This window comes from Neovison vison, chromosome 6 (assembly GCF_020171115.1).
Source record: "Neovison vison isolate M4711 chromosome 6, ASM_NN_V1, whole genome shotgun sequence".
Classification (NCBI taxonomy): Eukaryota; Metazoa; Chordata; class Mammalia; order Carnivora; family Mustelidae; genus Neogale; species Neogale vison.
Window position 1 is genome coordinate 118,210,489 of NC_058096.1, and position 14,927 is coordinate 118,225,415.

The 14,927-nt window shown below is 37.1% G+C and overlaps 1 protein-coding gene across 1 annotated transcript in view; it reads left to right on the plus strand.

Moving 5' to 3' along the window:
• The window catches only part of UBXN7 (UBX domain protein 7), a 56,327-nt gene extending 45,886 nt beyond the window's left edge, over window positions 1-10,441 (plus strand). The window contains exons 9-11 of the mRNA XM_044252098.1: window positions 4,333-4,726; window positions 4,851-4,930; window positions 6,524-10,441. Of these exons, the coding sequence (XP_044108033.1) occupies window positions 4,333-4,726; window positions 4,851-4,930; window positions 6,524-6,685 (636 nt within the window). The 3' untranslated portion in view covers window positions 6,686-10,441. The remainder of the gene's footprint in view (window positions 1-4,332; window positions 4,727-4,850; window positions 4,931-6,523) is intronic.
• The last annotated feature ends 4,486 nt before the right edge of the window (window positions 10,442-14,927 follow it).

Below are 14,927 nucleotides of genomic sequence, written 5' to 3' on the forward strand. Positions count from 1 at the left end.
TCTGTGTTCATGAGGATATTGGTTTGTAGTTTCTTTGTCTTTTGTTTTGTCTTCCTCATAATATCTTTGACTGGTTTTGGTATAAGGTTAATGCTCGCCTCACAATGAATTGGGAAGTGTTTCTTTCACTTCTGTTTTCAGGAAGAGTTTGTATAAAATTGATATATTATATTGATATATTATTTCTTTTTTTTTTTTTTTTTAAGATTTTATTTGAGGGCGCCTGGGTGGCTCAGTGGGTTAAGCCGCTGCCTTCGGCTCAGGTCATGATCTCAGGGTCCTGGGATCGAGGCCCGCATCGGGCTCTCTGCTCAGCAGGGAGCCTGCTTCCTCCTCTCTCTCTGCCTGCCTCTCTGCCTGCTTGTGATCTCTCTCTGTCAAATAAATAAATAAAATCTTTAAAAAAAAAAAAAGATTTTATTTGAGAGAGAGAGAGGTCACAAGCAGGGGGAAAGGGGAGAGGGAGAACTAGAATCCCTGGTGAGCAGGAAGCCCAAGACCCTCGGGATCTTGACCTGAGCCAATGGCAGAGGCTTAACTGACTGAGCCACCCAGGCGCCCTGAATCTATAGTTGAAAACTCCCCAAAAAGAAAGCTCTAGGTCCAGTCCCGGGATCAAGTTCCACATAGGGCTCCCTGCTCAGTGGGGAGTCCGCTTCTCCCTCTTCTTTGCCTGCTGCTCCCCTTGCGTATCCTCTTTCTTTGTGTCAAATAAATAAATAAAATCTTTAAAAACAATAAAAAAATAAACTACAGATTCAGGTTTTTTTTTAAAGATTTTATTTATTTATTTGACAGATCACAAGTAAGCAGAGAGGCAGGCTTAGAGAGAAGGGGGGAAGCAGGCTCCCTGCTGAGCAGAGAGCCCCATGTGGGGCTCGATCCCAGGATCCTGAGATCATGACCTGAGTTGAAGGCGAAGACTTAACCCACTGAACCCCCCCCAGGCACCCTACAGACTCAATTTAATTAATGGATAAAGAACTACTCAGTTATCGCTTTCTTTTTTTAATAATAGAAAGTTTGATTACTACACACAGTTGGTAGGATACAATAATTTGCTATAAGATATTTACCACATCTTTATTTTATGGAAATAAATTTTTATAACAGTGATAATATGTATTGTCTTATTTCATTTTCTTCAGAATGGTCACTAGTTTTGATGTTCTTGTGACATTGAAGGTCTTTAGCAGATGAAAGTATTGTTTAAAATTTTAAAACAGTTTCAGAATTACAGAAGGATGCAATTATGGTACAAAGCAGTTCTGAACCATTTAAGATTAAATTATAAATTTCTTTCTTTCTTTCTTTCTTAAAGATTTATTTATTTGGGAGAGAGCTGGAGAATGTGGGGGCATGGGAGGTGACGAGGGAGAGGACGAGGGAGTTTCAAGCAGACTGCGCTGAGGGCAGAACCTCACGAGGGGCTTAATCGCATGACCCTGGGATCATGACCCAAGTTGAAACAAGTCAGAGTCAGGCACACAACCCACTGTACCACCCAAGCAATCTCATTTATTCTTTAATGAGCTTTAATAGGTTTTGTCTTTCTGTGGGTTTATCCCTTTTACTGTAGAGGTTGACTGTATTGATAAAAGGTTGTTCATTATATTTCCTTGTTATTCCTTCAATGAATATAGTATTTATAGTGATTGTTATTAATCCTTAATAATCCTATTAATCCTGTTATTGGTAATTGGTAGTTTCTTTTTTTCCTGACAGTTTGGCTAGAGGCTTATCAGGTTTACATATTTTAAACAACCAGATTTCGGTTTTAATGATTTTTCTTCTGTTTTCTAGGTCATTGATTTCTTGCTTTCTCTTTTTCCTTCTGTGTAGTTTGGGTTTAATTTAATTTTCTTTTTCTGTGTGAGTACTTTTTTTACTTAAGATGCAAAACTTAGTCATTAATTTCAGGCTTTTTTATTACATGTGTTGAATTTTATAATTTCTCTGTAAGTGCTTTCTCAGCTCCATAACACATTTTTTTTTTCCTAGCTGCAAGGGAAACTGATAAATGGAGTTTTTTGGCTGGACATGTTTTCTTTTATAGACACGATTAGGATTCTGTTAAGTAAGAAATCAGGGGAGAATGAATATTGATTAGGAAGCTAGTAGTGTCTACCATGAAAATAGTCTTTAAAATCAAGTTACATGATGTGCATTGTCGTTATTGTAAACCTACAATCCACCTAAAACCCATAGCAGGTCATGTGGGCATTTTACTTGCCCCTATTTTGGTGGTAGATTAGCCTTAAGTTTTTGTTTTTGTTTTTGTTTTTTTAAGATTTTATTTATTTATTTGACAGACAGAGATCACAAGTAGACAGAGAGAGGTGGGGAAGCAGTCTCCCTGATGAGCAGAGAGCCTGATGTGGGGTTTGATCCCAGGACCCTGGGATCATGACCTGAGCAGAAGGCAGAGGTTTAACCCACTCATGTGCCCCAAAGATTTTATTGATTTATTGACAAACAGAGATCACAATTAGGCCCTGGGATCATGACCTGAGCCAAAGGCAGAGGCTTTAATCCACTGAGCCACTCAGGCATCCCTAGCCTTAAGTTTATTTAACATTTTTTTCTTAAACTTTTTGCTTTATGATTAGCAGATAGTAAAGGTCGAATTGAGGTTCCTTTAGTTTTTTGTTAGTGACCCATACATTTTTTTTACCTTTTCATTGTGGAAAATTTTCACCATATTCAAAAGTAGAAGGAATTTATTGAGCCTCTATGTATCCATTAACTAATTCCAGTAATCATTGCATGTGGCCAGTCTTGATTTATACCTCATCCTAGTCACGTTATTTTGAAACAAATCTCGGAATTCATTTTTTTATTCATTAAATCTTTAGAAGGTAGAGACTCTTGGGGCACCTGGGTGGCTCAGTCAGTTAAGTGTCAGTCTTCTTTCAGCTCAGGTAATGGTCTTGGGATCCTGGGATCGAGTCCTGCATCAGGCTTCCTGCTCTCTGGGGAGTCTTTCTCCCTTTCCCTCTGTCTACCACTCCTCCTGCTTGTGCTCTTTCCCTCTCTCTATCAAATAAATGAATAAAATCTTAAAAAAAGAAAAACCAAAAAAAGACTATTTTTTTAAAGCTCAGTCACAGTACCAGTAACACACCCTTAAAAAATTAACAGCAGTTCCTTACTATCATGAGATGTCTAGTGTTCAACTTTTGATTACCTTACAGAGTTTTCTTAAAATAATTTGAGTTGGGATCAAAATAAGTTCCATTCAGACAACCCATATTTTGTGACTCAGTCAGTTTACTGATATTTGTGACAAATTTACCTGGTGGAAAACTGTTGAAATTTGCAATTCTTGTGATCACAGTGAAACCCTTCATTGTAATTAAGCTTAGGAAAACATGGTTGTTGGTTTTTCCCATTCATTATATGCTGTTTTGTTTGGTTTGAATGTTAGAGATCTGTTAGATTTTTGCAAAATGATGACTACTGAGTCTTATTGGTATCTTTCTTTGTGTCAAAGCAGTGCTAGTTGAAGAATAGTAATGAGAAAAGTAGACATCCTTTTCTATGTTGAGTCATTTTAAAAACTAGTGTTTTGGCTTTATATTTAAAACCTTATTGAGGGGAGCCTGGGTGGCTCAGTGGGTTAAAGCCTCTGCCTTTGGCTCAGGTCATGATCTCGGGATCATGATCCTGGGATCAAGTCCCACATCTGGCTCTCTGCTCAGCAGGGAGCTTGCTTCCCCCTCTCTCTGCCTGCTTCTCTGCCTACTTGTGATCTCTTTCTCTCTGTCAAATAAATAAAATCTTTAAAAACTTGAATCTTATATTTTTCTGGGCCGGGAATAAACTGTTTTCTTGATTCTGTTCATTTTGATATAAAGGAAACCTGTGCTTACAACACACAATATGCCATGTGGTAGGATGATTTTATTTTTGTTTTTAAAATAATACATTATATTACATTATACATTATAATACATTACATTATAATACAATACAACTTGGCTGTGTAAGGTAAAGTTGTTGCACTCAAATAGCTTAAAATTTAGTAAAGAGATACATTCAGCAGAGAGTAATATTGTCTAGCTGACTCTTATATTTCTTTTTTTTGGTAAGATTTTTTTTCTTAAGATTTTATTTATTTGAGAGAGAGAGAAGGAGTGGAGAGAGGGAGAAGCAGGCTCCCTGCTGAGCAAATGGGGGTCATGACCTGAGCCAAAGGCAGACGCTTAACCAACTGAGCCACCCAGGCGCCTTAACTGTTAAATTTCTTATGACCTGTTTGACTTTATCTATTTTTTTGGTTTAACTGTTTTCTTTTTCTTTCCACCCATGTTTTATGACTGTATCTCTTAGGAGAGCCTTATAGATGCAAGTGAAGACAGCCAGCTAGAAGCTGCCATCAGAGCCTCCTTGCAAGAAACACACTTTGATTCAACACAGACAAAACAGGATAGCCGCTCAGATGAAGAATCTGAATCTGAACTTTTTTCTGGCAGTGAGGAGTTCATATCCGTTTGTGGCTCTGATGAAGAAGAGGAGATAGAGAATCTTGCCAAGTCCAGAAAATCTCCCCACAAAGATTTGGGGCATAGAAAAGAGGAGAATAGAAGGCCACTGACTGAACCCCCAGCCAGAACTGAGCCTGGAGCAGCCACAAACCACCAAGGATTGCCAGCCGTGGATTCAGAAATACTGGAAATGTCACCTGAAAAACCAGATGGAATAGTGGAGGGCATAGATGTAAATGGTGAGTTATATTCTAGACCTGCTTTACTTAAAACTTGGATGTTACTGAAGGGGTTTATTTACTTAAGTTAGACTTCTGTCTTAAGTTCTTACTATCTTTTTCTTTTTTTTAACCCTTCCTTTAGGACCAAAAGCACAGCTAATGTTGCGGTATCCAGATGGAAAAAGGGAACAGATCACTCTTCCAGAGCAAGCTAAACTGTTGGTAAGTATATCCAGTTGTAGGTGTTTACTCGAAGTAGAGAAAGTAATTAATTGGCATAATTGGCTTTATGATTCTTTGAAATAGATGGTATTAAGTCTGGCCTCTAACTGGAAACTTCAACTGTGGTGAATCTTTGGATTACTTTATTTCTTTCTTAAATTATCTTAGGCAAGTCACATAGGGTTTGTTCAGTCAAAATTTTCTATTTCATGGCTGCATGGGATAGAAACCCAACGCAATTATACCCAGAAAGGGGGAACTGGGTTACTTGAAGATTACAGTGGGGTTCCTGGGTGTCCTAGTAGCTGAACCTGCAAAGTGGTTAAGAATCAAAATTGTTTTTCTGTGTGTTTCCCTCATGGGGCCTGTTTTGTTTCCCTTTTGTGATATTCTGCTTCACACCATTCTTTTCTCTATATACTGGGGTTTTTGGTTTTGTTTTGTTTTGTTATTTTACTGGGGTTTTTGTTTAACTCTCGACTTGTACATGGTTCATCATAGTGATGCTGAGGGCCTTTTCATCTAAAGTCCACAGCTAATGGGCTTTCCTCTGTTTCTGACTCCTGGAAAACAGAATGGGTCTGACTAGCTTGCCTAAGCCTGTGAGTGAATCCCCCTTGGGTTAGGTGTCCATACCTAGCCACTTGCTATGGCTGGAGATAATTAATCTGATTATTCAGGACTGTATGACTAAAGTAGAAGGTTCTGGTCACTGGTGCTGATACCCAGAACTGTCTTCCTGGTCTAGTATTTGGGTGGGAATGGGAGATGAGATTGTGGATAGAACAAGTCTAGATTACTTCTTTGAGAAGTTTGGTTGTAAAGCTAGAGGGGGAGAATGGACAATAATCAGAGGGGAAAAAAATAATTGAGAGACTAAGCATGATAGTTAAGTCTTATGGGAAGCATCTATTGAGTGAGATATTGAAGGTACCTATAAAAGGGGATATCGTAGTGGCACATTTTCTGAGAAGGCTAGAAGGGATTTAGTATACAGGTGGCATGAATGTTTGTAGGTAGACTGAAGGACATATCTTTGAAAAAAAAGAAAAATATTGTTAAAATGTTTAGAAAGAGGACAGTAATTTTACAAATAGAAATTGAGTTTATTTGGGAGACAAACACAGTCCTGTATATTTCAGTATCACTTAATGGCCCTAAATTATTAGATACAGTTTTATTATCTACCCATCCAGAGTTATATTGTCTCTTCTACAGAGTAAGGTTTGGTTATGTGAAAGCATAACTTAAACTTGGGGTATCTGGGTGGCTCAGTCAATTAAGCATCTGCCTTCAGCTCAGGTCATGATCCCCAGAGTTCTGGGATTGAGCCCCACATCAGGTTCCCTACTCAGTGGGGAGTTACTTCTCCCTCCCCCACTGCCCCTCCCCTAGCTTGTGCTGTCTCTCTTGCTCATTCTCTCTCAAATAAATAAATAAAATCTTAAAAAAAAAAAAACTTCATATCTTATATGATAGAAATGAATATAAAATACTTAATGCTTTAAAATATTCTTTTTTTTTTTTTTGCTTTAATATATTCTTTCTTTTTATTTCCATCTAACAGCTTTGTCTTTCTCTTATTTTTCATAGGCTTTGGTGAAGCATGTCCAGTCCAAAGGATACCCAAATGAACGTTTTGAACTTCTCACCAACTTCCCTCGAAGGAAACTCTCTCATCTGGACTATGACATTACATTACAGGAGGCAGGCCTTTGTCCTCAAGAGACTGTCTTTGTACAGGAAAGAAATTAACATCATGGCCTGACCTCTCTCAGCTTACCCCTTTTTTCCCTTTCCTGTGAGATACCGTGTCACTAAGTATGCATTTTGGCTCATAGGACATAGAGCCAAAGTTGGGCAACAAGTCACCTGCCTTCTCTTTTATTTCTTGCTCTCTCCTATGTTCAGTTTCTTTTCCCTCCTTCTCCCACCTTTTCAGTCCTCTTCTGTTTTCTTCTTTTTCCTACTATTCTTTCTTTCTTACCTAATCTGGTGACCAAATGGAAGTGTAAGGATTAGACCTCCTAGTACTGGCAGCAGGAAATGTGTGTTCCAATAAGTGGTCTCTTGCACGGCACTTTTTTGGGATCAAATGATGTTACTCCTCAGACTCCTTTGGTAAAGGAATGGCTAGATTCAGAATAAGAACAACCTCCCTTTTTTGTAAGCCCCATTTTTGGTAGGGAAAAGAAATTCTATAACACATGTTTTGTTTTGTTGTTCATGTAAGAAATATCACGTGACAAAAATATTTAGGTCTGTTTACATGGAAAAAGCATCCCTTATAATTATTGCTCATCGTACTTAAATTTTTTTTCAATGGATTCTCGTGTTCCCAGCTAGAATTATTTCCATGGTATGTGTTATTGGCAGAATGAGTGTTAAGTGTAGAGTGAGTAGTGTGGGGTGGCTTTCAGTATCCTAGCCTGAAACAGCTTGCTTCATTATTACTTTATAAACTCGATTGATCCTGCTAGTCCTGAAATGGACATTTAGTGAGGCTATTGTGGTGATTGGGATAGGAAGGTATTTGCTGTTTTTGCCAGTACAGCATATTAGTTCCTTTGGCCCTTCCATTGTTTGGGGGATCTATGGGAAGGCAGCTGTTCAATAATCATGCAGTACAATGGCTTGTAGTTGTAACCACTGTGGTTACTGATTGTCCTATGTGTTTTAAGGCATACTTATGTATGTCCTGGGGGGAAAAAAGAAGATGTAGCTGAGAGTTGCTAACCATGTTCCTGTGGTTAGAAAGAATGATTCATTTTTTTACCCCTGGTTGGAATAGTTTCTAAAAGGCTCTGGTGAGTGAATGAACTTAATTCCTCTACTGTTTTCTTGCAAAAGATATCAAAACTGAAAGCCTCTGTAAGGGGAAGACCTGTAAATTCAGTTTATAAAACAACATTTAGTAAGGGAGGTAGAAAAGATTATCAGCACTCTTCAGATGATATGGGCTTTTTCTGCCAACAAAGCCACAAACAAAATGTAGTTGGTGAAAACTTTTTTCAGTATTATTTAGAAGAAGCCATCCTGAATCTATATAATACTGTTTGACTTATCACCTTCACTGTATGCCCAATTCTTGTTTCGAGCTTTAAATAGAGTCCTCTGAAGGGGTAGTAATGATCCTGGTGGCAAAAATCAGAGCTTAAACCTTGTGATATAGAATGGGCCTATTTTGTCAATTGGGGATTTGGATCAGTTGACTCTTCTACTTGAGGAGCATAAATTGCTATTGCTCAGAGACCTTTATGTTCCCATCTACTTTAAGGTCATTCTCTTGGCAACTAGGGGATTAAAAAAAAAAAGATGGTTATGTGTTCCTAGTACACAATTAGAGAATATGGTTCTAATGGTTGGATTTAGAGGGACCCTTCCTAAAGAATGAGTTATGTATCTCCTCAAGGAAATCATGGAAAATTCTGTTTATTCTTCAGTGAGTCCTTTTGAATTAATGTTCTTACATTTTTTTCTAAGTCTGTGTAAGTGCTTATGTATAAGTATATAATTGTATAAATATTTATAAATATATTTATATAATTACAATTTCATTTATACCTTGAGTCAAAGTTCTCTCTTTAGATTGGTGACTGAATAATACCATTTTGGTGTTTTTTTCATAGGCTCTCGAGTAACTAGCAGCTTCTGATTTATTGAGGAAACATGGTTTTCATGTTTATTCCTCAATTGTATCTCTGAACTTGGATAATATACTTGCTGTCTGAGGAATAGAGCTTATAAACTAGCAAAGGTGCAGTAGAGGGTTAAAAAACTGTTGGTAGTAGACAAGGTCAGAAATCTAAAAATTCAGGGAGGCACAGGGTAAGAACTGAGGGTATGCCCAGCTTTGGTGCTCTGATGGCACCTATCTCCACTCTCAGCAGAGTCACAGCTAAAGCCCAAATCTGTCAAAAATGTGAAGTCAAGAATTTTCCCTGTGGGACTCTTTCATTCTTTCACTTACTAACTTCTCTTTATAAAACATATCTCAAGAACCTGAGACATGTTCATTGATGATAGGATGTAGTTCTATCTTTTGGATGTCAGCCGTGGCATATCCATTTCTGAGAAACCAAAGTGACTTTTTCAACTTGGATTACTGTGAGATGACCAAGTATATATAAAATGATTTAAGTAAGCATATCAAAGACTTAGGGCATGAGATACTGATCCAACTTAGATACAGCTGGTGTGTTTAGAGTACAAGATGTAGAGGATTTTATTTTATTTTGAGGCAGAAATGTAATTATCCTGGGCTTGCTATCGAGGCCTGTGGGGGAGGGATTATGGATTGTACACGGAAAGAGTAAATACGGAGAATTGCCTCACTCATGAACGTAATTCACTAAAGAAGTAAGCTTCCTCCAGTTGGTCATATTTTCTCTGCAAATTCCTGTGCTCTGTGGAGGAGAGATTTTAAATGAGCTAGTAAGACTGGTTAAAAATAGTCGTTCATTGTAGTTATTGGAAACAGCTGGAAAGAAAAGGTAGGGAGGAAAAGGACAAGATAGACTGTGAGAGTGACAAGAAACAAATACAGGGAGATGGAATGAAAACTAGTAGGGGAAAAAAGTGACAGAAAACACGTTTTGAATTTGATTTAGAAAAAAACCAGAGAAGAGAGAGAACAGCCAAATGGTGAAAGAATGGGGAACTAATTTTGAGTAACTAGCATGTGCTAAGTATTTCCTGTACATTTTTTCCTTTAATCTTCCAAAGAACTCTGCAAAATGTAAATTCTATATTCTTCCCATTTTGTAGGTAGGACAAAATTAAAGTTTAGAGAACCTGTTCAGGATGTCACAGCTAGTAATTGGCAAAATCAAAATTGGGATCCAGAGTCCATGCTTTTTTCACTCCCTTGCTGTTGTCTCCTACAAGAGAATCAGTTTACCCAAAAGGTTATCTTCCTGTTATTTGGCTCTGTAAATTATAATTTGTTTTCGTTTCCTTAAGGCTTGTGGGATTTGCGCTATACCTATACATTCTTATTTACACCGCTGTTTTGACGGACTGATTATTGCTTTTTTTAAAAATGATGCACTGATGAAAATGTGAAAGAAATATGTGGCATTATTTGCCAAGAATAAATGGAAAAGGATAAAAAATAATTTTATCTTTTTTTAACCATTTTTGGGAAAAGATATAGTTATCTTTTCTTTGTCCCACCCATACCAGATTATAGAACTCTCTGTGTGTATGTTTTTAGATCTCCTATAACATTTTACTTCCTCGACTCTAGAAAGTCGACGAGTATATATTGAGTCCCTTAATCAAGGTTGGAAATATCTTGAAATCTAATACCTGATTTCTTCTGTTTTGTCCAGTTGGAAAGATAGACTACACATGAGATAATCGAAGAACATGTAAATGCTTACCTTTCTGGTGCTGAACTATAAATTAAAATAAAAGTTTAGAAAGGGGAAAGACTTGTGTAGGCTTTCATTAGGCAAGTCCACAAAATAAATAAATAAATAAATAAATAAATAACTGAAAAGTGGCAAACACTGTAGCTCAAAGTTTTTGACTCACCTGTATTCATTCTTCAGTTCCACCTTTTGTAACTACTAGACTTGGGGCATGATGTTTATCAGTAAGGTTACACCCAGCACCCAAGTAGGGAAGGATTATTGATCCTAGGACTAAGATTTTAGCTAGCAAGGATCTCACTTGGACACTTAGGAAAATACCAGAGGAAGCTACTAGCAAGTGGAAAGTGAAGGAAAGATTTAATTTCTCTCCCAGGTACAAATCAGATGTATAAAGGGGCACTATATGTAGGCATAAGTGCACTTGGGTAACAGCTCTGCTAGTAATAAAGAATTGGGCTAGATCAATAGTTCTCAGTCTTTTCAAGTAAAAGGGCTTAAAATATTAAAATTTGGCAAGAGTAAGGAGTTGTGAGGTTAAGTATTAATAACATGAAGTCCATAGATGAAGAAAATGTAGATGGGCATATGGAATTGCAGACCCTTTGCAAAAACTCTAGGAACCCACAGATTGTAGACCACCAAATTAGATTATCTTTGAAGTCCTTTCCACTCTAAAATTTTATTCTTCTAGTTTCTCCTCTTTATATTATCCCTAGGCTAATTAAAAATTTTCTTGTTAATCGGTTCCTGTGCTTTTTAATGTGTCCACGTTTTATTTGCCCAGTAATTTAATCTAAGCTCACTGTGATAACTAAAATCTCCAAAAAGGAGAGTATAATCGTTCTAGATCTAGTAATGATCTTTTAAATACAGTTCATTAATTTTAAAAACTTCATGCTGTGTTTCTCCCATCCAAGTACTAACCAGGCCTGACCCTGCTTAGCTTCCAAGATCAGATGAGATTGGGCGCGTTAAGGGTGATATGGCCATAGAACATGCTGTGTTTCTTTTTTTTTTTTTTTTTTTAATTTTATTTATTTATTTGACAGAGATCACAAGTAGGCAGAGAGGCAGGCAGAGAGAGAGAGGAGGAAGCAGGCTCCCCGCCGAGAAGAGAGCCCGATGCGGGACTCGATCCCAGGACCCTGAGATCATGACCTGAGCCGAAGGCAGCGGCTTAACCCACTGAGCCACCCAGGTGCCCTGAACATGCTGTGTTTCTAATCGGTGTTAAGTATGACTAAAATGTAATCAATGAGAACCAAGTATTTCATTGACACCAGAGTTAAATTTTATTTTTACCTGTGTGCTTAAACAAAGCACTTTATTGGCTGAGTAATTGTTAGGAAATTGATTTATAGAAGTTGTAGAATTCACACTTGGTTTTGGCAGAAACAACTTTTTTCAAGATTCAGTTAAGCTGACTTTCAAAAATACTACTTCTTTCCCAGAGTGTATCTCCATTATGTCATTCATATTCTCTCTCTCTCTCTCTCTGGCCTTCTTTCACTTAACTACTTAATAGTAAATCATAGGATACTGGTTGATGAATAAGTGATGCCTTGTGTAAAACTAAATGAGGGTAGGAAGAACCAACCCTTCTGATGAACATGGCAGTTTTCCAATATTACAAGCCTTGATGAAAAGGCTACTTAAAGACAGCTGTGTCCTATGAATATTCAGCTTCATTGATTTGCCTTGCCTTGACTTGGAATGTGGTATTGCATTGTACACAGTTTAGAGTAGTGGCGAGAATATTCTTCCGTACAGAAAATAACCAACAGAACACCACAGCACTATCTTGACCTCCTGAAATTTAGTAGTTAAGTGATGGTTATTTTGGTCTTTGACTCAACTGTGTGCCAACACTGCTAAAGAGACCGCTTAGAATCAAGAATATTTTTTATAGAGATTACGATACCCCTTGATAGTTTTCCCATAAAATGAACTTGTGATTAAATTATTGGATGTGATGATGAGACCATTAATTAGAAAATCTTTCCATCCTACTTTCTCTTTTACTTTGCCACTCTCTATTCTTGATTCTTTTGGAATTCATTCACTGAATATTAGTCATGATTTTTAATGAAATTAGCTATGTTTAAGAAATTCCATTGCTAAGTTTGAATATGTAACATTTAAAACGTTTTTCATTAGTATAAGAACAATTTGAAGCAATGTTTTTATAGCTCATTTGCTCTCTCTACCTAAAAATTCTTTTACTCGGAATATAGACTTCCTAGCACCGTGATACCCCTTCCCTTTCTTTGGCCTGCAGAATGCTATTGAACTATGTAGAATCTCAGTCATTCTCATAAACATAATTTTTGGTTCAAGCCTTTCTTTGCCATATGGTCTCCAAGTAGAGTTGGCCAATCCAATATGAACTACTTCAATAAAATGATTTAACATTTCTGAAAAGTATTTTCAAGAGATGGCCAGATTTACTTGGATTAGAGATACAAATAGTAGTATTTGTATTTTGCCCAAGAACAATCCCACATTAATCTCTAAATACGGGAGGTTGCCTTGTTATACTTAACTCGCCACAAACAGCAAATTTTTGTTGTTTGCTTATTGATATTTCCTGTATAGAGATCAAAATGCCCTGAGAGTTTATATCCCTTACAGGGTCACTTAAGTTTTCAAATAGGAAGAATAGTCAGGCTACATGGGACTGAACATTAAAATTTTATCTGTATCAAAGCAAGTCTAATTGGGCTACCATGAGTCATTCATTTATAAGATGTGGTAAATAAAATGGGAAGGATTTCAAATCACTGGATAATTCTGACCTGGAATTATTTTCCTTTTCTTAAAATCTTTTTTATTTGCTTTTTGCATGGACTCAGTATGAGCATCTTAACTAAAAAGGGAGAGATTCTTGATCTGGAGCTATTTCCTGCCAATCTGCTTTTTTTTTTCCTTTTGTTAAACTTGCTGGCTTTAGAAGAGTACAGGTCACTAGGGTCTGTTTCAAATTAGTGACGTTGGAATGCTGATGCTCAGTTGGATATCTTAATGTTTTCAACAAAGTGGATTGATAGTATGTTTTTCAGATTTCTATGTTCTTAATAATGGAAAATATCAATAAATTAAATGGTGTGATTTAAAATATTAAATTAGTTTTTTACCCTAATCATATATGTTCTCAACAATAACTTTCTGATGATTTATTGCCCTGTAAGTTAAACCTCACATAAAGTTAATCATTGTCACCAGAAAATCCCCTTTTACCTGCTAATTAGAATGAAAGTAGAATGTGACCTCCACATTCTAGTTAATGAGTGTAGCAAGCTTGTACTGAGGACTGTTTATCTTGCACATTTTGGGACTTGGGCCTTGTTACTTTTCTCATGTTTGTCCCTTCAGTTTTGGAAAGGCTATTTAAAACTCTTGCTGGGAAACAGACAGTAAAGCTATGATATAATCCTCTAGTCTTAGGTATAGAGAAGTGAGTACCAGCTGATGCTAATGTGATACTTAGACTTTGAGGGGCTCTCATTCAATCTTTGGCATGAATCTGTTAGATACAATTTTTTCACTCCTTTAAAAACTCTTTTCTAGAACAGTTTTCCTTTCGATTGTTAACAACTTCTAAGCATCTGGTGTCTTTTTTTTTTTTTTAGCCCTTTAAGAAAAGTCCTTTTTCGAGTAGGTATTGATTGTTCCATGGATACTCTCAGGAGTGTTTGTAGGCTCTGTGCATGCTTTGTACGAGTTCAGTTTGAATAATGCATTTTGAATCACGTGGGATGTCCCGATTCTGGCATGTCCTCACGAATTGTGTTTTTTATACATTTTTCATGTCATTTTCCAAACCTCACTTGCCATCTTATTCAGAGAGGTTAATCAAGGAATGAAATTTGTTTGGGGAATAGGGATGGGGGTGGGTTGGGGACTCGAGTGAAGTCAGCTTGGGGTGTTTGCTTTAAAGTGTTTCACAAGCAGTTCCTAACAGTATTTAGAGATTCCCTGGAAATCCTTATTCTGGACAAAGTGGTGGTCTTAGTGAGATTTGCATTTTTAATGCAGGACAGGCTCGAGATCTAATCTGTAGTGTAATTCTGTTATTGAATCCAAGAAGATAATGGACAGAGACAGTGCCCCTATTGTAGTGTTTCTAGCAAGTGCTCCCTAAAATGCACATATAGTTCTCAGTTTTCTGGGATTTTAATCCCATGGTGCTAGGAGATAATTGTTTCTGCAGCTCTTCTCAAAAGTGGGAAGAAGGGTTTGGGACCAGTGAACAAGGGGCAACTGGATCATCCACTAAATTCTTTTGTTCATAACACACTAGAGACCCTCCTGTATATCTAGTAAGTGATAATTAAGGTGCTAGGGAAAGCCTTAAATTCGAAGACAAATGGAGGCAGTAGAAAATCTAAACTTGGAGAGGAGAAGAACATGCCGTTAGATAAAGCAGAGCTGTAACTGCTGGCTAAGACTCAATGGAACTTCCACTTGCTCTAAAACCAGGGAAATCTTAGATAACTGGGTGTGGTATATCTATAGGTACACATACACTATAGGTAAATATTTCTAAAAAGAGGGTCTTTCAGTTGATGATCCTCTGGTTTTGGCTGTACCAAATTGTGAATATTCTTGCTGTGTTGTAC